The 27,612-nt window shown below is 40.8% G+C and overlaps 2 protein-coding genes across 2 annotated transcripts; both read left to right on the top strand.

Moving 5' to 3' along the window:
• The first annotated feature begins 671 nt into the window (after positions 1-671).
• On the top strand, positions 672-12,872 carry LOC121953548 (scavenger receptor cysteine-rich type 1 protein M130-like). The gene is given in 13 exon segments (XM_042500714.1): positions 672-762; positions 2,338-2,370; positions 2,467-2,757; positions 4,044-4,361; positions 4,454-4,742; positions 7,280-7,374; positions 8,128-8,309; positions 8,311-8,446; positions 8,539-8,820; positions 9,779-10,108; positions 10,513-10,587; positions 10,710-10,864; positions 12,753-12,872. Coding segments are annotated over 13 exon segments (2,397 nt in total).
• Positions 12,873-14,233: 1,361 nt separating this feature from the next.
• On the top strand, positions 14,234-22,351 carry hhipl2 (HHIP-like 2). The gene is made up of 8 exons (XM_042500713.1): positions 14,234-14,584; positions 16,371-17,023; positions 18,536-18,679; positions 19,601-19,932; positions 20,084-20,210; positions 21,043-21,188; positions 21,279-21,360; positions 22,146-22,351. The coding sequence occupies exons 1-8, from the start codon at positions 14,234-14,236 to the stop codon at positions 22,261-22,263; spliced, it is 1,953 nt and encodes a 650-aa protein (XP_042356647.1). The 3' UTR covers positions 22,264-22,351.
• The last annotated feature ends 5,261 nt before the right edge of the window (positions 22,352-27,612 follow it).

Genomic DNA, 27,612 nt, shown 5'->3' with positions numbered 1-27,612 from the left:
TATAGTGACACAGGAGATCTGAAAATAGCTTTCTGTCCCAGTGTGGAAGGTGCCAGATCCCATTCAGGATCCAGCACCAATTCAGCCCTGGTCACAATATGAGACTGTGAAAGAGACTTTTTCTGTGATCACTGTAATATGTTTCCTGGTTGCAATTTTTTTAATGTTCTGCTCACTTTATTAATCCTTATTTTAATGAACAGGAGATATAAGTGCACCTTGAGATCGACCACAAACAGTATCCCTTCACTTCTTAACCTGTTAATTTAATGTCATCCAGCATTTCGAGAATATTTCTCCTACCTAGCTCTTTGTCTTTCTGCAATTTCCTCTTCTGACTGAGAAACTTTTAAAAGTCGCCCTCCCTACTCCTAACTTTTTTTCATCTGCAGCTGTAATTCGGTTTCCTCGGAATGAGTCTCTGATGGTGTTAAATAACGGCAGAGCGTGACAGCATTAATCTGATAGGAACATCTTGCCTTGGTAACAGAAACCACAGTGCTAAAATCTATGATCTGTCCACAGCATCTTATCAAATCAGTTTATCAGTTTCTCAGAAATGCAGCTCAGAAAGTGTAAATAACAACTTTAACTCCAAAGACAAAATTAGCTATATTCCAGTGAAGCTCCACCCATTCTTGTATGCAGATAAACACTGAGGACAGTTTGAGATGATCAGAGCAGACAGACGGACGGGCAGAGAGACAGTCTACCTGGACATGGATCACCTGTTTGTGCTGTTGCTGTTTCTGTGGAGCTCAGGTAGGACTCTGCTTTAAACATGCTAGAAGATATATATATATATATATATATATATATATATATATATATATTGCTATATAAATATATATATATATATATATATATATATATATATATATATATATATATATATATATATATATATATATATATATTTCTCTCGTTTTCATTTTTTTCAGCAATTATTATAAAAAATTACCTATTAATTAACTATTATTATTATTATTATGAATGTGTTTTACTATAAATATTCATTTTCCCTCTTTTTTAATGTACAACTATTTTTTCACATATTCAAACACGCATATGAACACACACAAACACGAACACACACACACAAGCCCATACCTCTGTGATTGTGGGGATCATCATGGACATAATGCATTACTAAGCCCCTTACCTCAAATTTAACCATTGCATCTAAATGAACCTGAAACTTATTCTAATTATGACCTGAACATTAAAATTAAGTCTCCACTCTTAAACAGGCCTTTGAAGAAGTGAGGACGGGGCAAAACCACACACACACAGTTATGATTGTTTTTCATGATTATTGCTAAAATTGTAATTTTTCTGTCATTATTATGATTGTTTTAATTTATGTAATCAACTCTCAAAATTATTTTGTATTTTATTTTGAAGATTGAATTTTCCCATATTTTTATATTTTTAAATATATTTATACATATGCACACAAATGCATAAATGTATTCTCATATTTCTACCTTTGTAAGGACTGTCACTGATACCATGTATTACTAAATCTCTTAACCTAACTTGACCATTACAACTAAATGCCTAACCTTGATCCCTAAATTTGACTCCAACCATAACCATCAGACCAGCTTTTATTTGGTTAAAGGCGCATTCGCTTTCTGTTGCCTCAAAATAGCAATCTGCCAACAGTGTGCCTGACCACACCTCACTTTAAGACTGACACGCCCAGGGGCGGACAGATGGGCGCAGATACATTTGTTATTTACAGGACGTGGGCGCCAGGCGTGAAAATGATCACTGTGCCGGTTTGACACTAGCAATGACACTTGCGCTGCGTTCTGTGCCGCCGTGCGTCAAGTGTAAGATATAGCCCATAATGTTATTACAGTTATGATGATAATTATTTATTGATTTGACTGTGGTGATGTAAATTACTAGCAGACTGTTACAGCATTAATCTGACTGGACCACCTCATCCTGGTTGACGTGGTTACAGAAACCACAGTCCCTGTAAATTATCTTGTTATCAAATTAAAGGTTAGCAGTTTCTCAGGAATACAGTTCAGAGAAGTGTAAATACGTTCTTTAAAACCAAAGCAGATAAACCTAGATTTATACAATACATAAGTTTGTGTGAAATTGCTTAATCAATGTAAACATGAGAACCAGTTGGTCACTCCTCATGGCACTCATTATCACCCCGAAAACTGTCCTTGTGAACTGGGAATAATGAACAGTGAACACATGACAAACGAGAGAAACCTTTTTTGGGATTACAACTTACCCCCTCACCTGCCATACTCACCAGTCCCTGGGGCTACATTTACACTGATGTTTACCTTCTGATTTTCTCCTCAGGACTCCAGGCTGAAGGAGAACACGAGTCAACAGGTACACATAGAAAGAAAAGAGAAAATAGAGAATCATTAAAGCAGAATCAACAGTTCAGTTTTACATTTTTCTACATTAAATTTACTTCTTTCACAGAGTTTGTCAGATTGGTGCAAGGAGACAGTAGCTGTGTAGGAACACTGCAGCTGAAACACATGAAAGAGTGGAGACCAGTGAGTGCTGACCTGGATGGCTGGACCCTGAAAGACGCAGCAGTTCTCTGCAGGAAGCTCGACTGTGGCTTTGCTGTTTCTGTAGAAGCGAGAGAGCTGCCGTCAGAAACAGCTGCGTGGAGGATCAGCTCTGAATGTGTTCTGTCTGGATCTGCTCTGAGGGAGTGTGCAAAATCAAAGTTTGCTTCCTCAATTATAACTCTCACCTGCTCAGGTAAGCCCACCAGTGACATCATCTATTTTTGATTTATTTCAAACGTAAAAAAATAAAAAGCAAAATGTTTCTACAAACAAGCAGACAGACAAAAAAGTAATTTTTACAGACAATGAAAAACAAAATCCACAAGATCTGTACATTTTAATTGTTGACTATAAGAATGATGAGTTAGTGTGATCCAGATATCCGTAACTGTGAATGATCCACATTGCTCTGTTTTTGGAAAACATAAAAGTGAATGTAATGAACTTTACTGCATGGTAAATTAAATACGGTAAAACTACTAAACAGTAGCGAATGTGGACAGATTTCTGTCCTGAACTGAACTTTACTGAAATGCATCTTGACAGTTTAGTTTGAACATTTGATGTGTGATTTCTAGCTGATTCTATCATCTATTGTCATCCCAAAGATGTATGCTTGTGAACTCTTTCATTTTCAGTTCAATCTATTTGTATCTCTACTTGCACATTCTTTTTACAACTATCAAATAACATTATTTTTGTTTTGTTTAAGTTAAATGATAACATTTCTATCACATCATACTTTTAATTTGCTAATTTCTTCGGTGATATGTCCAATACTTGTTTATAACTTTCCCCAGGAAAGAAAACATTTGCATCTTCAGCAAACAACACTAACTTCAGGACATGGATACTTTGCATTTATCATTGATATATAGGACAAACAATTTAGGGCCCAACACAGACCCCTGGGGGACACCACAAGCTATGTCTGAACATGATGAAGAGAAATTATCCAACTTCACAAACTGTTGTCTCTTACTTAAATAACTTTTAAACCAATCTAAAACTATACCCCTATTACCATACCTTTCCAGTTTATCATTAGTATGTCATTGCCGATTGTATCAATGCTCATTTGAGATCAATAAATTCCCCAACTGCATATTTTTGTGATCTAAAGCATTTGGGATTTCTTCCATTGATTTTATTATTACCAGTGAAGAAAATTAAATAAATACAGCTGTTTAAATGAAACATTTGTTGATGTTTTCACAGCAATATCAAACAGATATGAGAGAGGGAATCATGATATATAAAGCCTAACGAAAAGGCTTCCCAAAACAAAAAAAAAAAAAAAAAAGAGAAATGACAACAAACATCAACATTAACAGTGGGGGGGAGCTGTAGGGGTCGGCTCACCTAGGTCACCAAATGTGCCAGAAGCGTCACTGTGAAGTGGCTTTGTGGTACAGCCCCCATATGTTTTTATTTTGTGTCTGCTGTCTTTTTAACTCTATTTGACCTTCTTCTGTCCAGACTCTGTCAGGTTGGTGGGTGGGACCAGTCTGTGCTCAGGCAGACTGGAGGTGAAGTCTAACCAGTCTGACCAGTTTAACCAGAGGTGGTCCTCGGTGTGTGAAGATGACTTTGACCTGCAGGATGCAGAGGTGGTCTGCAGGGAGCTCGGCTGTGGGGCTCCTTCGGTCCTCCAGGGGGCGCTCTATGGAGAAGTGGAGGCTCCAATGTGGACCAAAGAGTTCCAGTGTAAAGGCCACGAGTCTGCTCTGCTGGACTGTAGAAGCTCAGAGAGAAACACCCGCTCACCTGGCAGAGCTGCTGGACTCACCTGCTCAGGTAGAGGAGCAGCTGCAGCTTTGATTTGCTTCATTTCTGTTCTAATGAATCTCATTTATTCTTTTACTGACGACTCTCTGATCTCTGTTCAGAGCCGGTCAGGCTGGTGGGAGGAAACAGCCGCTGTGCAGGAACACTGGAGGTTAAACATCAGGGAGAATGGAGACCAGTGAATGACATTCACTCTGACTGGACCCTCAACGCAGCAGCAGTTGCTTGCAAAGAGTTCGACTGTGGATCTGCTGTTTCTGTACTACGGAGAAACTCCCAATACGGACCTGTGTGGGACATCCCTTCTGAATGTGTCCTGTCTGGATCCTCCCTGAGGGAGTGTGCAACATTATTTTCCTCTGGCTACATCATAGATCTCGCCTGCTGCAGGTAAGCCCACCAGTGACATCATCTATGACAGTAATGTACTCAGGTTGACTCACAGATGCTAGAATGGCAGCAGACTGTCTCCAGCGACCATGACGAAGTCTGATGAGCTGTTGCCTCAGTGAATCAGCTGCTGATTTGTGATAGGCTACAAGTTAATGTTTTACATGCAGACACTACTAAAAGCCTTTTTTTAAATTTCAAACAAGGATTCACACTTTCCATCAACTGCAGTGGCTAATGTTTGCATGGCAGCCAGCAAGGCTTGAAATTAAGTTTTTTTTGCTCTCCAGCTACTGTGGCTAGTGGTTTTCCAAAGTTACTAACCACTCAGCATTTTCACTAGCCACAATTTTGTTGTTGGAAAATTACGTTTTACATGATTAAAGTTGACTATGGCTTGCTAAAATTAACCTGAACTAGATTTGCAACACTTCTAACTGTTAAATACTGTGCTTCAGTATAAGGTGACCAGATTTCAGAATTAAAACTGGGGGGCTAATATATCATTATATTAGCTAATGTTATTATCTAAGAAATAAAAAAGAAGGACATTTACAGTTTAATTTGACCATGGTATGTCACACTATAATAAAACATATGATGAATTATTATTTATTAAACTGTTCATCATTATAGAAAGCTCCATCTTAAACAAACAAAATTTAAGTACATTGGGCTGATAAAAGGCTGAAAATAAGGTAATGTGCCTGTGGCACCAGGCCCCCAAAGCGGCTGAATGAGACATGGAGCGATGCCTTCTGGTGGTTCTCAATAATTCCATCGAAAGTCTGGCTAAACCTGAAATTAAAACAAAGTAGTCTGTAGAAGTCTAAAGAAGTCACTTTTCACTGCTGAATATTTGGCTAGTTGTTCGATCAGACACTTTGGTACTCAGCTGTATTCTATAGTCAAAGTTGTTGACTTTCTTGCTCTGACTTTCTCCATTTCAAACAGCTCTTTCTGGGAGATCTTCCTCTCCCCCCCCCCCCCCCCCCCCCCCCCCCCCATGTCATCAATTGCCCTTGTCTTGCCTGAGCGAGAGCTTCTGCGCACCTTGCTACCTTTTCTTGCTGCCGTACCTCTCTTAAACCACCACAAGCTGGCATCTCTGAGACAGAGTAGCCTTGTCCCAGGCTGCTGTGCAAGCTCCAAGGCCAAGACAGCTCCTCCCTTGCTGCAATTGGCCCACGATGTCCCTGTGCTTGAGTGCTGCCTTCGCCTGCTCTTTTCCAATGGGGTCCATTTCCTCCCAGTAGCCAGGATGGGCAGCTTGGGCTACAAATGGATCACTTGATTCCATTAGCATCATCCTCAGTCTCACTTTGGCATGCTTGTACTCCTCTGATAGACTGGAAATGGACAGCTCGAGGACTCCTTTGCCATAGAGCCCTTTACTGCTGAGGCATCTGGGAAGCTGATCAGTCTCTCCAGCTTTTCCATCTTTGGGATTGGAGCTTTCTACAGTGAAAATGTAGAAAAGCTAGAAAAAGTGTAGAAAGCCATATAAGATGTGGAAGGAGCCAAAATGCATACACCAGAGCTTCAACTTGCCAGGTAGTGTGGTCCTGTTGATGATCTCCCAGCTACTGGCTATCTCCTTCCTGAGCTGATCTACTTGCTCCGTGTCTTTGAGGGAAGCATTTGTACCACCGACCTAGGCTCTTCACAGGCTTCTCAGAGACAGCTAGGATTGTCTCATCGCCAATGTGAAAGTATGACAACTTCCCCTTGAAAATGGAGGTGTTTCTGGACTTGCTCAGCTTGATTTTCATTCAAGCAAGCTTGATCACTTGAAGATTTCTCAACAGCTGCACAGCACATGGCTTGATCGTGGTGAGGTCCTCTGCACTGTCCTCCAACCACCCATCAAGATCCTTTAATGATCACCTCCTTGACCATGGTGAAGGCAAGTGGAGAGAGGGTGTATCCAGCCTTCATGCCCACTTCCAGATGTTCCCCACACTGTTGTGTACTCTGCTGTGTCAAGCATAGCTGCACATCCCAGAAGTAGGGCTTGACAAGACTTGTGAGGGCCACTGTGAGAAGAAGGACCTAAACAAGTCAAAAGAAGTCCAGAGGAGGTTGTGAGGGACTGAGCCAAAGGCATTGGTGAGGTCCAGGAACACGACATGAAAGTCTGTTCCCTTCTTCCTGGCAACCTTGATCTGATGCCAGATGGTACTAGCATTTTCGATGCATCCGGAGAAGCCCGAGATGCCTGCTTTCTGGATTGATGTGTCAATCACTTGCTTTCTTTGCAGGTAACCGGCCAACCTGTGAGCCACCATGCTAAAGAAGATTTTCCCCTCAACATTCAGGAGACTGATCTGGCAAAACTGACCAATTTCTGATGAGTCCTTTTCTTTCGGGATAAGGATTCCTCTGGCTCTTTGCCAGGTTACTGGTATCTCCTACTTTTTCCATACCTCCTTCATGAGCCTCCAAAGGTATCATAGGACATCTAGAGCGTTTTTGTTGCCTTTGTGTTGCACTCCATTGGGACCTGGGTTGATGATGTCCTAATTTCACCACTTCAGTCCATCTGGGTGGGCTGATGTCACGTTGGTGTTCTGGAGGATCAACTGGTGGGATTTCAGGTGGCAGGGCAACCTCTTTGTGGCAGCGGTTGACTGTACAGGACTTTTCTAGATGTTTTTTGAGGTATGCCTTTGACACAGAGATTTACACTCTTCTTCTTTGCAAAGATACCCTTCACAAATTTGAAGGGATCTTTGCACAAGCATGTTTGTGTTCGTTCCTTATTCTGGCACTTCTTCACCAGGTTTTCATCTCTCCTCTGTGTCAGATAATTTTAAATCAGTAAAATTAATTTCACTTTGATATGTATAAAAACTTAAGTGATTTATGTGTCTCTTTCATTAAGTGACAGTCAGACCTAAATATAGTTCTTGATTATGTTTAAATCTGCTGCATTAGATGTCAAGTTTAAAAGCTGCAGAGTGAGCAGCTTTCACGTTAGAAGTGAGTGAGAGTGATGATTGTTGATGTTTTCACAGCAAAAATAAAACAGATATGAGAGAGGGAATTAAGATATATTCTATAAAGTCATGTAAGAAGGCTTTCAAAAACAAAACAAACAAAAGAAGAAGAAATTGCAATCTGTAGATGTGATGTTATTGTTTGAAAAGACATTGGAAGTGTTCAGAAAATAATAACAATGTTAGAGTGTATTAAATGTCCATGTGCCGTAAAATAGCTGCAGTCGGTGGTGTTTATTAATCTGCGTCCTGTTGTTCATGATGAACTGATGTTAGAATTGTTCTGAGTCATGTTTGAATCACTGAATTGTTGTTTGATGACAAGATTTTCTTTTGTGTCTGGTGTCTTTTATCTCTCTCTATTTTATCTTCCACTGTCTCTCCAGACTCTGTCAGGTTGGTGGGTGGGACCAGTCTGTGCTCAGGCAGACTGCAGGTGAAGTCTAACCAGTCTGACCAGTTTAACCAGAGGTGGTCCTCGGTGTGTGAAGATGACTTTGACCTGCAGGATGCAGAGGTGGTCTGCAGGGAGCTCGGCTGTGGGGCTCCTTCGGTCCTCCAGGGGGGCGCTCTATGGAGAAGTGGAGGCTCCAATGTGGACCAAAGAGTTCCAGTGTGAAGGCCACGAGTCTGCTCTGCTGGACTGTAGAAGCTCAGAGAGAAACACCTGCTCACCTGGCAGAGCTGCTGGACTCACCTGCTCAGGTAGAGGAGCAGCTGCAGCTTTGATTTGCTTCATTTCTGTTCTAATGAATCTCATTTATTCTTTTACTGACGACTCTCTGATCTCTGTTCAGAGCCGGTCAGGCTGGTGGGAGGAGACAGCCGCTGTGCAGGAACACTGGAGCTTGAAATTCAGGGAGAATGGAGACCACTGAGTGCCGTACCCTGGACCATGAAGGCAGCAGCAGTTGCCTGCAGAAAACTCAACTGTGGCTCTGCTGTTTCTTTCAGAGAAAGAGAGTCCTCTGATAGATCTGCGTGGTGGATCTGGTCTCGCTGTGTTCAGTCTGGATCGGCTCTGAGGGAGTGTGCAAGATCAGTTTCCTCTTCGTCCCTGGTGGATCTAACCTGCTCAGGTAAGCTCATCAGTGACACCACCATGACATAATTTATGACAGTAATGTACTCAGGTTGACTCACAGATGCTAAGATGGCAGCAGATTGCGATGACAGAGTCTGATGAGCTGCTGCCTCAGTGAATCAGCTGATGAATGCAGCAAAATAAATACTTGAAAAAATAAAGGAACATACTTTTAGAGTGGCAATCCCAGTCTACCTTTAGATTTTGTACAGAGTTTGTGTTTAAAGACAAAGTAGTTCTGAAAAGTGTAAATAAGATGCTTATAGGAGTGTCAGTGTGAACATACTGTATGTGCTGATATAAGGAATGGAAATTTGTGTTCCTTTTTACCGGCTCTTTATCTAGTCTATGGACAGGAGGATGTTTTCTGTATGGATTGCGGTTGCTGGATGTCTTCTGATTGTAGCTGGTAAAGTCAGACAGCATTTGGACCAGCCTGAGACTGTGAGGGCAGTTCAACTGCTGAAAGATAGCGAAGGGGTTCAAGGTTCAGATCATCACTGGTTCCCATTTACAGAGCGTCAGTGACTTCGGTGAAGTGAGGTGTCTGCACAGAGCCCAGAGGACACTGAAAGACAGCAGCCATCCCAGCCACAGTCTATTCGCCATGTGTAAAAAGATACAGAAGTATCCGCTGCCGAGCCACCAACACTCAAACTCCACCTTCAACGGCAAAAGATGTAGCAGGATTTAGGGACAAATTTTAATGTCATTTTGTAAAAAAACATTTTAAAAAATGACAAATACATCTACCTTGTACTTGTATATATGAAATATTTAAATCCTGAACTAAAACACCTTTTGGGTCACTAATAGAAGTTAAGTGTCAAGTTGAATTTACGACCAAGCCTGGAGAGAGGAGGAATCAAGAAAGATTTACGGTCACAGATCGACACTTCGAATTAATGATTCTTCTGGGAAACACCCTGGTAACTGAGCCCCTGTGTTTCCAGACCTGCTGCTTCAGCCCAACATCTTTGTGTCCTCCTCTATGGACGGGGTCTCCGAGGCCCAGCAGCAGGGTTTTCAGGTGTCCAGGGGCTCCACCTTCAACATCAGCTGCTCCATCCAGCCTCAGTACCCAGGAGGCTCCTTCCAGCTCAGCTTCAGCTCCTCCAACTCAGCACACAACTTCACCCAGCCAGCTGTTGATCACTCTGCCAAATTCCTGTTTCCTGCTGCGGAGCCCGCCCACCACGGGACCTACAGCTGTGTTTATGGCATCAATGTTTTCTCTCATGACTTCTCCTCTGTGAGCCGTCTGCTCTCCGTCACCGTCTCAGGTAAGCTGACTGTTTAAATGCAGGTTTGGAAAAGATGAAAATGAGCAGCTGACCAGTGTCCATTTCTTTAGTAAAAAAATCAAACTTAGCGGAGTCATCGCACTTCTGATCAGGAATGATGTCGACAGTCACAGACTGTACAGATGTGATGGTGTTTACAATGTATCTGACAGATAAAACATAAAAGCCAGGCAGAAACTAAACACTGCTGTGATTGGTTGATTCCACTGTGAGCGTTTGATGACGTTGAAAACCTTGTTTCCTTTGTAACATAGCGTTTTGATAATTTCTGTTCAGGCAAGAATTTAGTTGTTTCTTGAGCCTCGTGACATGGAGTCGTGTGATGTGATGTGACATTCCTGTTGTGATATGAAGTGATGACTGTTGATGTGTTTCTGGATCAGATCCGACACCTTTTATCATCAGAGCGGTCGTCCTGCCGCTGCTGCTGTTGGTGAACGCCGCCCTTTACTTCCACTGTAAGGTACTGACACATGTCTGCTGTTTAGACCGCAGACCGAAAAGGAAACGCTGAGTCTGAGTTCACTGAACTGAGGAGAGACGCAGGAAGTCTCATCTGTGTGCTGTCATGTCTCTGCAGGCCAGCAGGGGGCAGAAGGCGGGCAGACGGGGACGACGTGGAGCTGGATTATAAACGCAGAGTGGTTCTGCAGACTGAGGAGGAAGGAGCTCCGGGAGCAGAGCAGCACCTCTGAGGAGCTCATCCCACATCCAGATGAATTTTTAAGGCGATCAGTATTACATTACATTATGAACATGAATAGATTTCTTACTATCAGCCTGAACACACAAATCCAACACTGTGTTCGTACTTTGTGACTTCCTGTCTGTGGCTCTCAGCTACAACGCCATTTTCTTAAAAAAAGATTTATCAAAAGCCTCCAAATATAAAGTTTCATTTAAAAACTAGACTCAAAAAAAGGGATATCTGAGTTCAAACAGCTGCTTGAATTTGAAACCAACAGTGTTGAGAGTAACTTTATTATTATGTTTTAGACCATTTTTTGGTATTTATTTTGATGCTGTTTTATGTACTCTGGCACCTTATGTATACTAAAACTACAAAAATAATTCAGAGTTTCAGTCAGTTTCGGGGGGGGGGCACCCAGCACCCATCAGGAGCCAGATGTGGCTCATGGGTCGAACATCACTGATGTAAACAATAGAACGACACCACATATTAAGATTATACAGTAACGTTTGTGTTAAAACTTTTAATTACTTTTTTACTTACCTACTTTATTTTGATTCAAAATATCTTCATAACTAAGAAAATAATGTGAATAAAAATATGAACCCATATGTATCAGCAGCCTTCAAAGATTATTAGAAAATAAAAAAAAACAAAATAGAGATTTAGAGGTTTATTCTACATGGAAAGGACGTCTGCTCGCAACCAGTTTAACACAATACAAGAACATTTTTATGACAGAATAGAAATAAAACACACACAGTATTGCATAGAGAGATTCAGTATTACCTTTAACAAATTATTTTAGGGCTTTTTGAAGTCTGTCCAGGTGGATCGTTAGTTTATCGGCTGCTCAAAATCCTTTTTAACACTCACCTGATCAGATCTGTGCTCAGATACGTGTTATATCCCATCTTCATGTCACCATTGTTAGTTTGATCAGGCCTCGTGTTTGCTGGAAGAAATAAATACACAGTAAGATTAAATGATTATGATCACTGAAATAAAACATACTAAAGAATATAAAGTGCGATTAGAAAAAACAGGGGCGTCTGTAGAATTTGAGGACATTAAGGGCCCAGATGTTTCTTGAAGAAAAAAAAAAGAAAAAAAACTTTTATTTAAAGAAAAGCATGTTGTCTTTTTTAAAAAAACAAATTGAAAATGGTGATTTATTTTCCCTTTTAAATTCATGTTTTGTTTTTTTTTCCTTTAAACTTTTGGGTATGTTTTACATACTTTGGTGGATTCTTTTTCTTTAAAAACTTTTGGAGTTTTTTCGTTTCTTTGAAACAAGACTTGTGGTGATTTCTAAATTTATTTTGGGTCATTTTCTTTTTCTCTAATTTTTTTTGGAATTTGCTTTTCTCTGAAAAGTTTTGGCAGTTCTGCAGAAATAATTAAAAATCACCAAAATGACTCTTTATCACAGCCAGAAACTGTAAAAAAAAAATTAAAAATAAATAAAAAATATAATTTATTGTTGGATTTTCACATTTTTTTATGTTCCATGAATCGTGTGATACCAACACTTTTCTTCGAGTCCCTCAGGGAGGCTCAGAGGAAAAAAACTGTAGCTTTGTGGAGGGTCAAAAAAGTCCAAACAATCCAGAAAAACAGTTTTTCGAGTCCCTTGTGGTCCATTCAGAATGGTCCCAGCTGTTGGACCTCGACCCACCATTTGGGAACCACTGCCATTATAATTTAAACAGAAACAAACAGCGCAACATATAACTTTAAAGAACCAGCACATGGAAAACCTAATAACTACAAAAAGTTCATTAGCTGGCTTAATGCGAAGAACCGTGTATTGACAGCACTGAGGTTACTATAGTAACCACTAGCTTCCAGTGGCGCCAAAAGTGAACTCCTTGAAACACATTTTCTGCAAGAAAAACAAAACAAAACAACAATGACCTGAACTTCCGTCAGTCTGACGCTCACCCGGAGCAGAAACTGTCAGAGGGCGACAGCGTTTCTGTCCATCGTCCAGTCAACAAACACGTTGGGGAGCACGCACGGGACCTTTCACCGGAACTTCCGCCGCGATGACGTCACCGATCACCTGACCACTGCTAATGCGCAAGGACCCAAAAAAAGAAGAAAAGCATTTTTTTTTACTGTAAATTTGTTCATGATTCTAGCATTAATTAACATTTTCGGCTGTTTATTTCGTTTAAATAATGATAGGACTGTTGTATAATGCAGTGGTTCCCAAATGGTGAGTTGTGGTCCAACAGTGGGTCACGGGACTATTCTGAAAGTTTGCAAAAAAATGTATTTTATTTTTAAATTTTTTTTAGCCCCACATTTTGTTCAAGGACCGTCAAAATTTTGAGAATCCAACAGTTTATGGCTGTGATAAAATGTGTCACTTTTTGCCATTTTTATTTGGACGGGCCTGCAGCTTGAAAGACATGTTTTCTTTCAAAACTGACCAAAGACTTTTGAAAAATAAATAAATAAATAAAAGAGCACTTTACATATCAATCAGATGAGACAGGTGTGTTTGGAGAGGGACAGATAATCCCAAAAAAAACTGCAAAAGGACTCCTGCACAGTGTCTTAATAGAGAAAAAAGCTGCCTATTTGTTGTTTTTTTTAAAGAAAACAAAATTAAATAAAGATTTTAACAATCACCAAAAGTGTCTTGGATAAAAAAAAAATCCAGGAGACCCCGATCAAATCCTTGAAATGGTTTAAACTTATTGCACTTCATTCTTGCCATTTTCTTTTAATTTCACTGTGTTTTAAGCCCACGCGTAATTCACATTTTATCAAACTGAAAATTAATATGTGACATCTGCTCTTATGTGCGGTCTCTGAACCAATGGCTGATGAAAAATCTGGGTCCAGTTGCTGCACCAGTTGAAAATCACTGAATTAAGAGCTATTATCTCCCAGTATAGATGTGTAAATTGAAGCACAGCTGCAGAGTTGTTGCACAAACAGCGCGCTGCCCGGAGGCGCTTTTACATGACTGTGAGACAAAATTACAGATTGTGTTGTGGTAGCCTGTTGGTGTTTGCATGCCTCGACACTGTGCCCTGTTTTATGTATGTGAGTGCGCGCGTGTGCTTGAGAGCGTAATTGTGCGTATTCCTCCGCCAATTTGCGGTGCAGAAAACCACAGCGCGCGGCGGAGAATAAAATAAAAGTCCTAATTAACTTAAATAAGCTTTACTAATATGTTTTGTTTGTGGGAGATAAAACTAAAACTTTTAAGCAGGTGGTGAGACACGGCGGGTAGATGAGGCCGAGACTGGCTGCTGGGACGCACATCCAGTTACAAGCTTTTACGCACGCGTAACACATACATCGACGTGCACGCGCGCACACTTCCACTCTGGCTCATACATAAAGGAGAGCAAACAGTTGAAGACTTTCGGAGGCAGACGGCAAAAATGACAAGTATGCGGGATGCTGCGCTCCATCCAAGCGGAGCCCGGCGCGCGGTTTTACGCACAGTGGCACGTCCGAGCTCATCCACAAAGACCCTTAGCCTTCCCCAGTTTATCCTGATCATATCAGTGATGCTGCTGGTCCCGGTCCAGCTAGCATCAGCTCATCCTCAGTGTCTGGACTTCGCGCCACCTTTCAAACCCTCGTGGCACCTGGAGTTTTGCACGCAGTACGAGCAGTTTGGCTGCTGCGACCAGAAAACAGACAACGTGATCGCGGAGAGGTACTGGGACATTATTGACCAGCTGGAAGCGGCGGGTGATGAGCTCTGTGCAGACATGCTGAAGGAAATAATGTGCCAGGTGAATATATTTGCATGTCTCGAGTACTTTTTACGATGCAACTTTTTTTTCTGTCATTGAACAAACTTATTTTCCAGAATACAACATTGCTCAGTGCGATGGTAAGTAGTTAATTACTCAATAAATTTCTGTTTCAATTAATTAATTTTGAACCCCCAGTAAAACTGGTGATTTTTTTATAAACATGAGAACAAAAAGTAATAACTTGGTGAGAAATGTTCCACAAATAGCAATAAATAAGTAGATTTCGAAAAATATTTTAAAAGCTAGGGGAAAAGAGAAAAAATAGATGGAAACGATATTTAAAAGGGTCATAAGTATATTTAACATTATGTTATAAAAATTATTATAATATTAAATCACTTTTTTCCCAAGTAATTTTCTTAGGTGCTTTTAAACTTTTTCTTTTCCTTCTTTTATTTATTTATTTATTTATAGTTTTAGGTAACTTTCTTGTACTTTTTTGCTAATTTTTGGACTCATTTCTCATTCAAAGCTTGGAAAAAGTATTTATGACGATCATTATTTTATATTTAAAATTAAAAACTCTTATTTTTTGAAGCACTTTTTCGAAGGTATTTTTGAAAAAATATTTTTTCTCTTTTAAATGATTTTCAGTTAATTGTCTTGTATTTCTTTAGTCAATGCAAATACAAAATACAATTATTACATGTCAAGAAAAGGTTTCCTTATTAAATAGAGAAAGATAATCGTACACCATCTGATTTCACGTTTCTCACTTTTCCAAAACTAAGATAAAAAACTTAGATTGACTCTTCTCCACCTTTAACTACAGTTTTAATGTCTTCATTTGTCAAAAACATCAGAAAATACAATTTTATCTGTTTTACTTAACCTCTCCTGTTTTTGTTCCAAAATAAAAGCCCTCTGACAACATTTGTCAACAGAATCCTACAGCTGTTGACACAAGGCTTTTTTTTACTGTAATCATTTGCAGGACTGAGTTGTTGACGATGCAGCAGATACACAACTTCAGACATGAGTGCAGTCTGTGCTTTTAATTGTGGAAATACAGTAGTTACAGCAGCAGGCAGCTCTGCAGAAGCGCTGAAACAACAAACGTCAGTGTGAACACACACCGGTCACAGTGTGACCTGGACGTCACCTCCAGGTCACCTGATGCGCCCTGCAAGTTATAGAAAGATGAGTGTCCATATTACTGACGGTATTTAAAATCACACTGTCAGGATTTCTAAATACTGAGGTGTACCGTAACACAGTGATACGGCTTAGACTTAACGTTTGAACTGCAACACTCTGAGGATGTTTTGGTGATGCCGAGAGGTGACAGATCATTAAATGTTCCCACAATGTTACATGAGAACAAAGGAAGAACATTTTAAAAGCAACATTCAGAACATGTTATTGAGGGCTGAGATTAGGCACCTTTTTTTCTTAGATGAAAATTTAATGTGATGTCACATGTTCACATAAAAAAAACATTTCATATTTTTTTGATGTTTATAGAGAATGTTGACCGAATTTTAAGAGGAACGTTTTGGGAACATAAAGAAAACTTGCCACTGAAAACGTTACAAAAACATTCAGTTGTTTCATTGTAACAGTCTCAGAACATTTTTAGAACCAAAAATGGCGAGCTGGGTGTGGCCCAGGCTTCGGGGACACATCTTTGTCAGCCCTGGGAGGGTTAAGTGCTTTCAGTTGGACAAAGTGCACCTTTAATTTTCCCTCCTGTCTTAACAGTCCTCTGAAACGTCTCTGTGATTATCAGTAACCTGCAGCGTCTCATGTCTGCTCCATCCAGGAGTGCTCTCCATACGCAGCCCACCTGTATGACGCCGAGGACCCGTACACACCTGTCCGAGAGCTTCCTGGCCTTTGCTTCGGCTACTGCTCCGAGTTTCACGGCAAATGTCGCCATGTGGTCAAATACCTAACTGAGAACCAGCTGCTGCGGGACACCTCAGAGCGAGACGTGTCCACGTTCTGCAGCGTGGTCGACCTGTCCGACCAGGACTACTGCTACCCCAACGTGCTGAAGAGCGCCGACCTGAACAGCAACCTGGGACAGGTGGCGGAGGACACCAAAGGGTGTCTCCAGGTGTGCCTGACAGAGGTGGCCAACAACCTCAGGAATCCCGTGCTGATGCTTCACAGCGGCGACGGCACGCATCGCATGTTCGTCGCCGAACAGTTGGGATTCGTGTGGGTTTATCTGCGCGACGGCAGCCGGCTGGAGCGGCCATTCCTGGACATGAGCGGGGAGGTGATGACCACGCCCTGGCTGGGGGACGAGAGGGGCTTCCTGGGGATGGCCTTCCACCCCAAATATCGAGACAACGGACGCTTCTTCATCTACTACTCCATCCTGGTCAACAGTGAGCTGGAGAAAGTTCGAGTCAGTGAGATGAAGGTGTCTGCGCACGATATGAACGCGGCCGACGCTCACTCAGAGAGGTACACGAAAAGGAACGTGTCCTTCTCTTTACTGCATCAGAGTACAGCCGTTAATATGCACGTCTGCGCAAACTGCAATTACCCTGTGAAAGACAGGGAGGACTGTGCTGTCACACACCCCCGAGGCTGTCAGAGCACTATACATCATATAGGCCTAAACATGTCCTGAGCTTAACCCTTTGAAACCTGGATCAACTGTTTATTAATGCAGACGCCTTCCTCAACCTATTCAACCCTCTAAACCTGAGCAAACTGATTTCTGTAGAGAAAAAAAGGCAAGAAATGTCCCACAAATTGTGAGAAATAAGTAAAAGGTGACAAGAAAATGATTTGAAAATCAGTTTTTACAAAGGGGGGGATTAGAAAATTAGAAAATAAAATTAAAAAAAAGAAAAAAAAAGTCCATAAAACTATATTTAGAATTATTATAATTCTATATGTAAAAATTTATGACAGAACAAAAATATATACATCGATTAAAATAAATCTTGTTTTTTCTCTCTTTTTACCTTTTTTTTTTTTTTTTAAAAACTTGTTAAAATAAACAAATCAAATATTTTTATTTTAAACTGCATCAGTTTTTCGTTAACTTGAATTAAATCTTACAAAAAATACAAAAATATTCTGCACACTAGATGATGCTCCCATGAATATTTGTTACCTCCATGTTGAGGAGGTAATAAATGCTCATCAGACTCTTTTTCTGTATTTATTTTTGTTCCATCCAGCACCTATTATTCAACTGCTTTTTGATTACATGAAACCTTGGTTGCATTGCAGAGAAATTGACCTGGAAATTAGTTTTTAAAAAGGGAGGGGGGATTATTCGAAATTAAAAGAAATAAATAAAATGTCCACAGAACTATATATATGCAGTGAAGAGAACTGGGGGCAATCTAACACTTCTGAAATGTAGGAGAAGCATGAAGTTGAATTAAATGAAGTTGCATGAAATTTAAAGTAGCAGAAAATGCAAATACTCAAGTAAAGTGCAAGTACTTCAACACTGTACTTGAATACTCCATCATTGGGTGTCGCTTACTCAGAAGTCGGAGCCTGCAGTGTTGTTGCTAATCAGAAGATTGCTGATCTGTCACAGAGTTAATTAAATCGCCTCCAGAAACCGAAATTAATTCAAACAAGTAACCACTATCATGTTCACTTTCCGATGTTTATAAAACAAATTTCATGACAATTGCCAAAATCTTTTGGTTTGTTGTGTTGTCAGAAAGCTCAGACGGAGCAAACCCTCCCTCAAAGCTATCACGTCTTCCCGAAATTCAGGTGAAACGTCTCTGAACGCCCGAGGCCCGCTCTGCTATCACTCCTTTTTGTTAGACAATAATTACAGATGGATTAGTGTCATTTGCCAAAGCGTCAATTGAGGATTTAATTCCCAGATGAATCTTGACCTGAAGGCGTTCTGCAGAATATTTATCTCTGAAAAAACAACAAATATCATCTCTGGAGGATGCGATTGTGCTGAACCCGCAGCCTTTGTTTTACTCTCAGGGTCATTTTGGAGATCGAGGAGCCGGCGGCGAACCACAACGGAGGCCAGCTGCTGTTTGGTCTGGACGGATATTTGTACATCTTTACTGGTGATGGTGGAAAAGCTGGAGATCCATTTGGGAAATATGGCAACGCACAAAACAAGTAAACCAAATTATTGTGTCGTAACAGAAACCACGAGTCTCAAGCATTGTTTTTTGATCGTATTAAAATATTGTCTGTGGGATGTAAAGTTTCAGGCGGCACTAAAATGATCAACTTCTCCACTTTTACTGCAGACTGATATTTAATGTATAGAGAGCTCAAGTCCTGATGCTTCGCCAAACATTTAAATCTAATGTTCAAAGAACATTTAAAGGACATTTATCATTTCAAATAATGTTCGTGTAAGGTTAAAAGCTGACTGAGACGTGACGTTTTAACTGCGATATTGTGAGGATGTTTTGGTGATGTTGAGAGGTTACGCAGGAAGTGTCCCAGCTAGCAGGGAACGTTCCCAAAACACTGTCTAATACAAGCTGCAGTCGCTTGGTTCCCTCATCAGAAAACCTGTTTTTCAACACGTTCTCCTCCCAAACCGCCACATGTTGCTGCTTTGCAGTGGACCTCCACGTCTTCATATTACGCTCTAAATATCCTTCTGCGTCTGCTTTTGACGTTTTAGGATACACAGTGATGTCAACAAAAGCACAAAAACATTCCCTATCGCTGACCACGGAGGGAGGCCGGCGCGGCGACTTGGAGCACGGCCGAGTCCGGTTAAAGTCTGACTGAGGTGTTTACATGATGGAATAGCTCGACATCCAGTCAGATTATCTGGGTGTGTTTGTTCGATTTCGAGAAATACGATTTAGTCCGATTTCAGTCAGACTAACATGTTAAAATGTATTTTAAAAGTCCAGTTTTGGTCAGACTAACAAAATATTTCCACTTTTTCTATCATCATGTTACATACTGATGGACTTTGAGACGATAACTCATGTCCAGGTTTTAAGACTCATACCTCTGTGCCCTCGATTAGGGATCCAGATCTGTCTGAGACCTCTGAACTGTTTTTTTTGTAAGGAGCGCTCTGTTGGGAAAAGTGCTCCGCATCGACATAGACGGGAGTGACTCCAGTGGGAAGCAGTTCAGGATCCCCCCCGATAACCCGTTCCTCCGTGACCCCGAGGCCCGGCCTGAGGTGTACGCGTACGGCGTCAGAAACATGTGGCGCTGCTCTGTGGACCGCGGAGACCCCGTCAGCCGCTACGGCAGGGGCAGGATCTTCTGCGGAGACGTGGGTCAAAACCGCTACGAGGAAATCGACATTATTGTGAAGGGAGGAAACTACGGATGGAGAGCCAAAGAGGGCTTCGAGTGCTACGATCTGAAACTGTGCCACAACTCCTCGCTGAGTGAGTATTTTCTGCTCAAACTTCTCCGATGAGTTGTTTTCCGTCTCGTTCGGTTCTTTCACCACCTGTCATTTCCAGCACGATTCGCTGCTTTCGGTCTAATTTTGATGCTTCAGATTTGAGTTCTGTTCATCTTTCTCTGCCACCACAGATGACATCCTCCCCATATTTGCGTACAGCCATCATGTTGGGAAGTCTGTGACGGGGGGATATGTGTACAGAGGATGTGAATCACCCAATCTCAACGGTCTGTACATTTTTGGAGACTTCATGAGTGGGTAAGATTGTGTCGATCTCGGCCAAATAGTTTACTCCAACTGTTGTGAAAAAAAGAGCTTCTCAGGAGCGAAGGGAGGAACAGCTTGTTTGCTCAGCTGTTAAATTTGAATCAATTAAAAAAGAAAAAAACATGCATTTTTTAAATCAAATGACATCACTTGAATCCTCCCTGGCTTATATTACAATTTAATAGGCCCTAAACAAGCACAAGGAGACACAAGATGACTACAAAGCTACACAAAAAGGACATAAAATGACCTCAAAGAGACACAAAATGACTTTAGTGAAACATAAAATTAACTCAAGGAGCCTAAAAGAAAAACTACAAAACAACCATAAGGAGACACAAAATGATTTAAAAAAAGACATAGAATTGCCTCAAAGAGACACAAAATGACCTTACTCAGATATAAAATGATCCCAAAGAGTCCAAAACAACTACAAACAGGACAAAACAACCACAAGGAGTCACAAAATGACTAGAGAGCTACACAAAATGACCAAAAAGGACATAAATTAGCCTCAAACAGACACAAAATGACCTTATGTAGATATAAAATGATCTCAAATAGCTACAAAATGGGACAAAACAACCACAAGGACACAAAATGACTAAAAAGCAACCCAAAAATGACTAAAAAAAGGTCATAAAATTGCCTCTAAGAGACACAAAATGACTCTGCTAAGACATAAAATTGCAAAACAAACACACAGAGACACAAAAAGATGCAAACGAGACACAAAACCAGCACAAACAGTACGTATATATAATACAGTTGAGAGATGAACTAATAATTCCTGCCCTAAATGTGATAAATGTTTGTTCGTAAGTCGAATCATGGCGTTAGAGGAAGATAAGGCGGCAGGAAGCTGGAGGGAGAGGAGCGTGTGCATGGGCGAAACCAAGACGTGCTCGTTTCCTGGACTCATCAACCATCATCACAAGTTCATCATCTCGTTTGCTGAAGACGAAGCAGGTGACGTTCACTCTCACAGCGTTTGGTTATTATTCGGATTCGTTTATTTACCTTTACGTCAATTTAACGAGTTTGCTTTTTTATTTTTAGGGGAGCTATATTTTCTGGCCACTGCGTACCCGAGTGCCACGTCTCCGTATGGGACTGTTTTCAAATTCATGGATCCGTCCAGGTGAGGTATCGGACTCGGCTTACAATTAACCCCTTAGGACCTGCTTTTTCAAAATCAGGCTTAAAAATGTTTAATATATTAATATGATTTTCCACTTTTATTGAATAATTTTTTTAACCAGCATCAGAATTTTAACCCGTTAAATGCCAGGTTTCTGTCACCATGACATTATATTTTTAGATGAAAAAAAACACACCAAAACTACACCCTAAGTAGCCTGGGATGTGTCAATGATTAGCAGCAACATTTATTTTTATTATTATTTTTGTGCAGTGTCAAATACTCACATTGTATCGCTCTGCACACAAAATGCGTTTTTTAAAATTAGGCTATGAAAAATATTTTACATTAATATGATTTTCTACTTTAACTGAGTTAATATTTTAACCATTAGTCCTAATCATAAATATCAAGCATCTGTTGATTTTCAGAATTTTAACCCTTTAAATACCATTAGGTTTAAAAAATATATATATATTATTTTCAATATACAACATTCAAAGTATTTTTTTTTCACAGTCTGGGATATGTCAGTGATCAGCAGCGACACTGACTGTGACAGGTCACCTAGTGGAAATAGCATGTTTTTATGCCAAATATGGTCAAAATTACATCATCAGGTGGAAAATAGTCAAAATGGCAAATGGGGAGGCATACCATGACACTCTCAAGGAGACTGAAAAAAACTCAAGAAAATTAAATTGTTTTTTAACATTTTTGGAAAAATCTGAATAAATATGTTTTATGTTTTGCCCCCATTTAAACTTAAAAAAAACTCTTTTCAGACGTGCTCCTCCGGGGAAATGCAAGCAGAAACCGCTGCCTGTCAAAGTGAGAGGGAAGAAGTTTCCTTTTGTGCCGCGGGAACGTGAGTCACCTCAGCTTACCTTCACATTTTTATGACTTTGTCTTCAAACTTTATGCTTCAATTTAATGCACAAAACCTGACAAACCTCTGAAATTGCACTTTAACAGAAATACTTCCACTGTGTTTTTTTTTCATTTTTCTAAAGGGTATAAAAATAGTTTTTGTGCACTAAATATACACAACATATTTTCAACTCAAATAAAATGATGTTCGAGGTTTGTGTATAAAGATATCTGTTCTGGCACGCAAAACAAAATGCAGGCGTGCGCTTTTTATGCCTCAGTGTTCCTGTCCTCAGCAGAACCTGTTTTTTTATTCCCCACTTTACGTCTATATGCTGCCAAAATGTATAACGCATTGAGGTCATATATAAAAACTAGAAAAAGAAGTCTCCCGTTTTACATCAAACGTACTTCAAATAAAAAAGAGACAAAAAAGGAAAGCATTTCAAACATTCAGATCTTTTTTTTGGAGCCAAATATTCAAACCAGGCTTATAAAATTCAACATATGTGGCTGCAGAGTTTAGTATAAAACTGTGAAAACGGTATTTACTGACACATGTGCCGTTTCAGTGACTGTGCTGGACACGAATGCAAAACCTACGAGACCACCGCCAAGAAAAATCAAACTCACCACCAAACCGACGCTGACGACGAGCCGCGACAGACCTGCGACGACTGCAGCCAGCACGACGACCACGACCTCGACCACGACCACGACCACGACCTCGACCTCGGGGAGCACTGCTGTGAAGCCGAGAAGAAAACCACTTGATAAGAAAACAAAGACAAATAAGTTTAAACCATGGAATAAAAATAAAGTCGCCAAGAAGCAGCCAGCAAAAGCACAGCAGAAGAAGACGTCTTTGACACAGAAAAACAAAGAACAATCACAAAAGTCGGCCGTGGTGACGCCTGTCAAAGTAAAACCAAAGATCAAACAAACAGTCACAGCTGATTTAAAAAATAACTCTCTCAAAAAGACCAACAGCCTGAAAGACGACGCAAAGTTTCCTCGGAGGAAAGCTGCACCGAAACCAATCAGACACGAGAGCAACAGCACGAAGCTGAAAGATTCTGCGAAACTAAATCACGACTTCATGAACAAAACGAAGACAAACATGAAGACAAACAGAACAATGCAAAACAAACCTCAGGTGAAAAGAAAGCCAACAAAAAACACTTTAAGAGATATTTTTGATTGACTGAATCTTTTTTTGTAAATGTTTGTGAATCTATCAGTGTTGAATGTCATGTTTTAAAGGAATAGTTCAACATTTTAGGAAATATGCTTACTTGCAGTTTTTTTGGTCAACCACCTACCAGCACCTTTAAAGCTGACTGATTAACACATTAAATCCAGTTAATTTTAAGAAATATTTCACCCACTGAATGATCACTTGTTTCTACCAATGCTCACTGCATAATACGTTGACTGGCCGCTTTAAATCAAAAAAATAAATTTAAAAACGCAGCAGTAAATATGTAACCATAGGTGATGCACTGAACTCAAGTGACAAAGAAGCTCATTTACGTTTTACTGAAATGCAAACATTTCTTAATTTGCAGTAATTAGCACAGCGTGAACGTGAAAGCTCTGTTGAATTTAATTTGTTTCCTAAAATGTTCAACTATTCCTTTCAAGTACAAAGCACAACTGTTGCATGCGATTATGCACGTAACGACGCTGTTTCTTTTGCATTTTATTTTCTGGCTGTCATATAATTGAAGCCTTAATCACACCTTGTCTGTGTTTAAAACATATTATTCTGGAGGGGAAATAAGCAGAAAACAGGAAAAAAAACTTCTAAGCCAAGTGTTGTTAAAATGCTCTAATTTTAGAGAGCACGAAAGTGTCAAAAATAAACATTAGAAACTGTCTGTGTGTGTCTGTGTCTCTGTAATTAAACTTCACACTAATGATCATAACAAACCGCAGCTCATGTCAGCGCTCGAGCAGGCTGTAGGACATGTCCACGCTGGAGCAGGCTGTCGGACATGTCCACGCTGGAGCAGGGTGTCGGACATGTCCACGCTGGAGCTGGTTGTCGGACATGTCCACGCTGGAGCTGGTTGTCGGACATGTCCACGCTGGAGCGGGCTGTTGGACATGTCCATGCTGGAGTGGGCTGTCGGACATGTCTGCGTTGGAGCAGGCTGTTGGATGTGACCACGCTGGCGGGGGCTGTCACACATTTCCAGCTTGAGCCGGCTGTCGGACATGTCCGTGCACTGGAGTGGGCTGTTGGACATGTCCGTGTGCTGGAGTGGGCTGTTGGACATGTCCGTGTGCTGGAGTGGGCTGTCGGACATGTCCGGGCACTGGAGCGGGCTGTTGGACATGTCTGTGTGCTGGAGTGGGCCGTGGACATATCCATGTGCTGGAGTGGACTGTTGGACATGTCCGTGTGCTGGAGTGGGCCGTGGACATGTCCGTGTGCTGGAGCGGGTTGTTGAACATGTCCGTGTGCTGGTGCGGGCTGTTGGACATGTCCGTGTGCTGGAGTGGGCTGTGGACTTGTCCGTGTGCTGGAGCGGGCTGTCAGACATGTCCGTGTGCTGGAGCGGGTTGTTGGACATGTCCATGTGCTGGAGTGGGCTGTCGGACATGTCCGTGCGCTGGAGCGGGCTGTTGGACTTGTCCGTGTGTGCTGGAGCGGGTTGTCGGACATGTCCGTGCGCTGGAGTGGGCTGTTGGACATGTCCGTGCGCTGGAGCGGGCTGTTGGACTTGTCCGTGCGCTGGAGTGGGCTGTTGGACATGTCCGTGCGCTGGAGCGGGTTGTTGGACATGTCCATGTGCTGGAGTGGGCTGTTGGACATGTCCGTGTGCTGGAGCGGGCTGTTGGACTTGTCCGTGCGCTGGAGCGGGCTGTTGGACTTGTCCGTGCGCTGGAGCGGGTTGTTGGACTTGTCCGTGCGCTGGAGCGGGTTGTTGGACTTGTCCGTGTGCTGGAGCGGGTTGTCGCACATTTACAGGTTACAGGAATCTCACCACTGAACGAATGAATTATTTTCAATACCTTTCATGCTTGGAATTGTTTTTCTGTCTTTTTATTATCACATTCTGAGATTTGTCAAAGATTATCAGCAACATTGGTTTTTATACATGATTATTTTTTTGTGCAGTGTCAGATACTCACACTCATACTGCTTTGCACACAAAATGCGCTTTTTCAGAATAGTATTTTTATTATATTAATCTATATATATTTTATTTTCTCATAATTCTCCCCCTTTTTAAAAACTACTTTTGAGGTCATTTTCAGGTCAGTTTCTTTACATTGCAACTATTTTTGGAAGTTTTAATTCAAGCCCTAACTAAAGTGAAGCAGTTAAAAATAATAATAATAATTTGTGTATTTATACCCCTTAGGACAACTTTAAATACCCTGCAGTATTACAGGCCCCCCTCAAATACACGCCTCACATCCAGCACCTCGCCACTGAAATGAGCCAAACCACCTCTGAAAAAGCAGCAGGAAATCGACGTCACACTGATCAGAAACAGAAGCATAAGTTATTTAAAGATTTGTGGGTCTGAAAATATAAAAGTGTTGCACTCAGATTTAATGTAAGTCTGCCGTGTGTCTCTATACGGTCAGGAGCCCTGCAAATTACAGAGCTACAGAACCACTCATTTGTGCTGAAACGTTTTTAAAACACAGCTCGGCTTCTGCGACCTCCGACTTCATGTTTCAACACATTTGTTTACCAAAAATAAAAGCCTTGTCTTCTAAAGTCAGAGACACAGCGGCTCCTGTTTGTCCTCACTGTCGTCTCTTTAATGTGGCCATTTTCTGCTAACGAGGCGCTTTGCCGTCAGATGACTCACGACGTGATGTTGTCCTCCTTTTAACGAGGTTTCAGCGTTTAAGTGTTTTATGTTGTTTTCTTAACAGTAAAGTTGACCTGAGACATGCTGTCCAACACTGATGGACGGGACTGAATTTAAATTTTAGGTACTTTTTGGCTGCAGGTGGAGATCACACGCCACAGATACTCAACTGACTTTGTTTGGGGGCCACTTTCGCATTATGACAGGAGGCCAGGGGCCAATCGCAGCGGCCCCATACGTGTTTCTAGGATTTTAGGACATTTCTTGGATTTTAGGATGTTTCTCAGATTTGTAGGATGTAAGGACACTTCTGCTATTTCAGAATGTTTCTGGTATTTTAGGACATTTTTAGGATTTTTGGACACTTCTAGGATTTTAGGATGTTTTAGGTATTGTAGGGCATTTCTTGGATTTAAGGATATTTCTCAGATTTTAGGACATTTCTAGGATTTTAGGATGTTTTAGGTATTGTAGGGTATTTCATGGATTTAAGGATATTTCTCAGATTTTAGGACATTTCAATAATTTTAGGATGCAGCTATTGTAGGATGTTTCTGGTATTTTAGGATATTTTCAGATTTTAAGATGTGAATATTTTAGGATGTTTCTACCCATACCAAGTCATAATTGTGAGACACTTTGTTATTTTGCAATTCGTAGTCAACTTCTTGATGAAGTTACTAGATGACTTAAAGATCTTTTCTCATCGCGCTGGCAGAGATGAGCTTCCATATCTAGACTTTATTCAGCCTCACAGAGCTGCACCAGGACTACAGACCTTTACTCACTGACTGAAGAAAATCTAAATTATATTAACACTTACAGCCATTTTTTTAGGTAGAGAGCAGGTAAGTAAGTTTTTGAGCCTCTGATGAAAACAGATCCACTTTAAGATGAAACCGGAGTGCTTCTGCTTTAACGTCGACTCCAGTGAAAATCTGTCAGCTCTGTGAGAAATGTAGCACCGTTCCTCGACTTACTCTCAGCGATGAAATGATGATCTGCGACTGACCACAAAAAACAGTGTGCAGGTCTAATTTGATTAAGAGAAAAAAAAGAAATTAAGAAGGGATTATGGCAAAAACTGGCTTGTCAAAACATGATCTTTATCTTTTTTAAGCAAATTGGGATATTAACTTTAATGAAACATGGGAATCTTTTAAGACAAAAACTGAAAATTAGAGGATTGAAAGTATTGGTTTAAATCATGTTTGCAGAAATAAATAAAACCTATGAAGCTCCACAATTAAATTAGTTCATAAATCACAGAAAAAACTATTCACAAGATTTATGTTTTTAAGCAGAGGTAGTGTTTTTGTACTTGACAAGTATTTTTTTGTTAATTAAAGGATGTGAGAAGTGATGCATATTTTAATTTTCTCAGCGTTTTCGACAGTAAAGTTTCTGTAGGTGGCTTTCTCTTTTTAATCCACTCGAGCTGACCTTGTAATCAGCTGAAGCAGCTGTCACGGCTGCAACATACAAATCTGCTGGTCTAAAACAACATATCAAAGCTGAAATCGTGTACATGAGCAACAAAGAGGCT

Source organism: Plectropomus leopardus, chromosome 14, assembly GCF_008729295.1.
Source record: "Plectropomus leopardus isolate mb chromosome 14, YSFRI_Pleo_2.0, whole genome shotgun sequence".
In the NCBI taxonomy this organism is placed as follows: Eukaryota; Metazoa; Chordata; class Actinopteri; order Perciformes; family Serranidae; genus Plectropomus; species Plectropomus leopardus.
The sequence above is the reverse complement of the archived record's forward strand: the minus strand, read 5'-3'. Positions and strand labels throughout refer to the sequence as shown.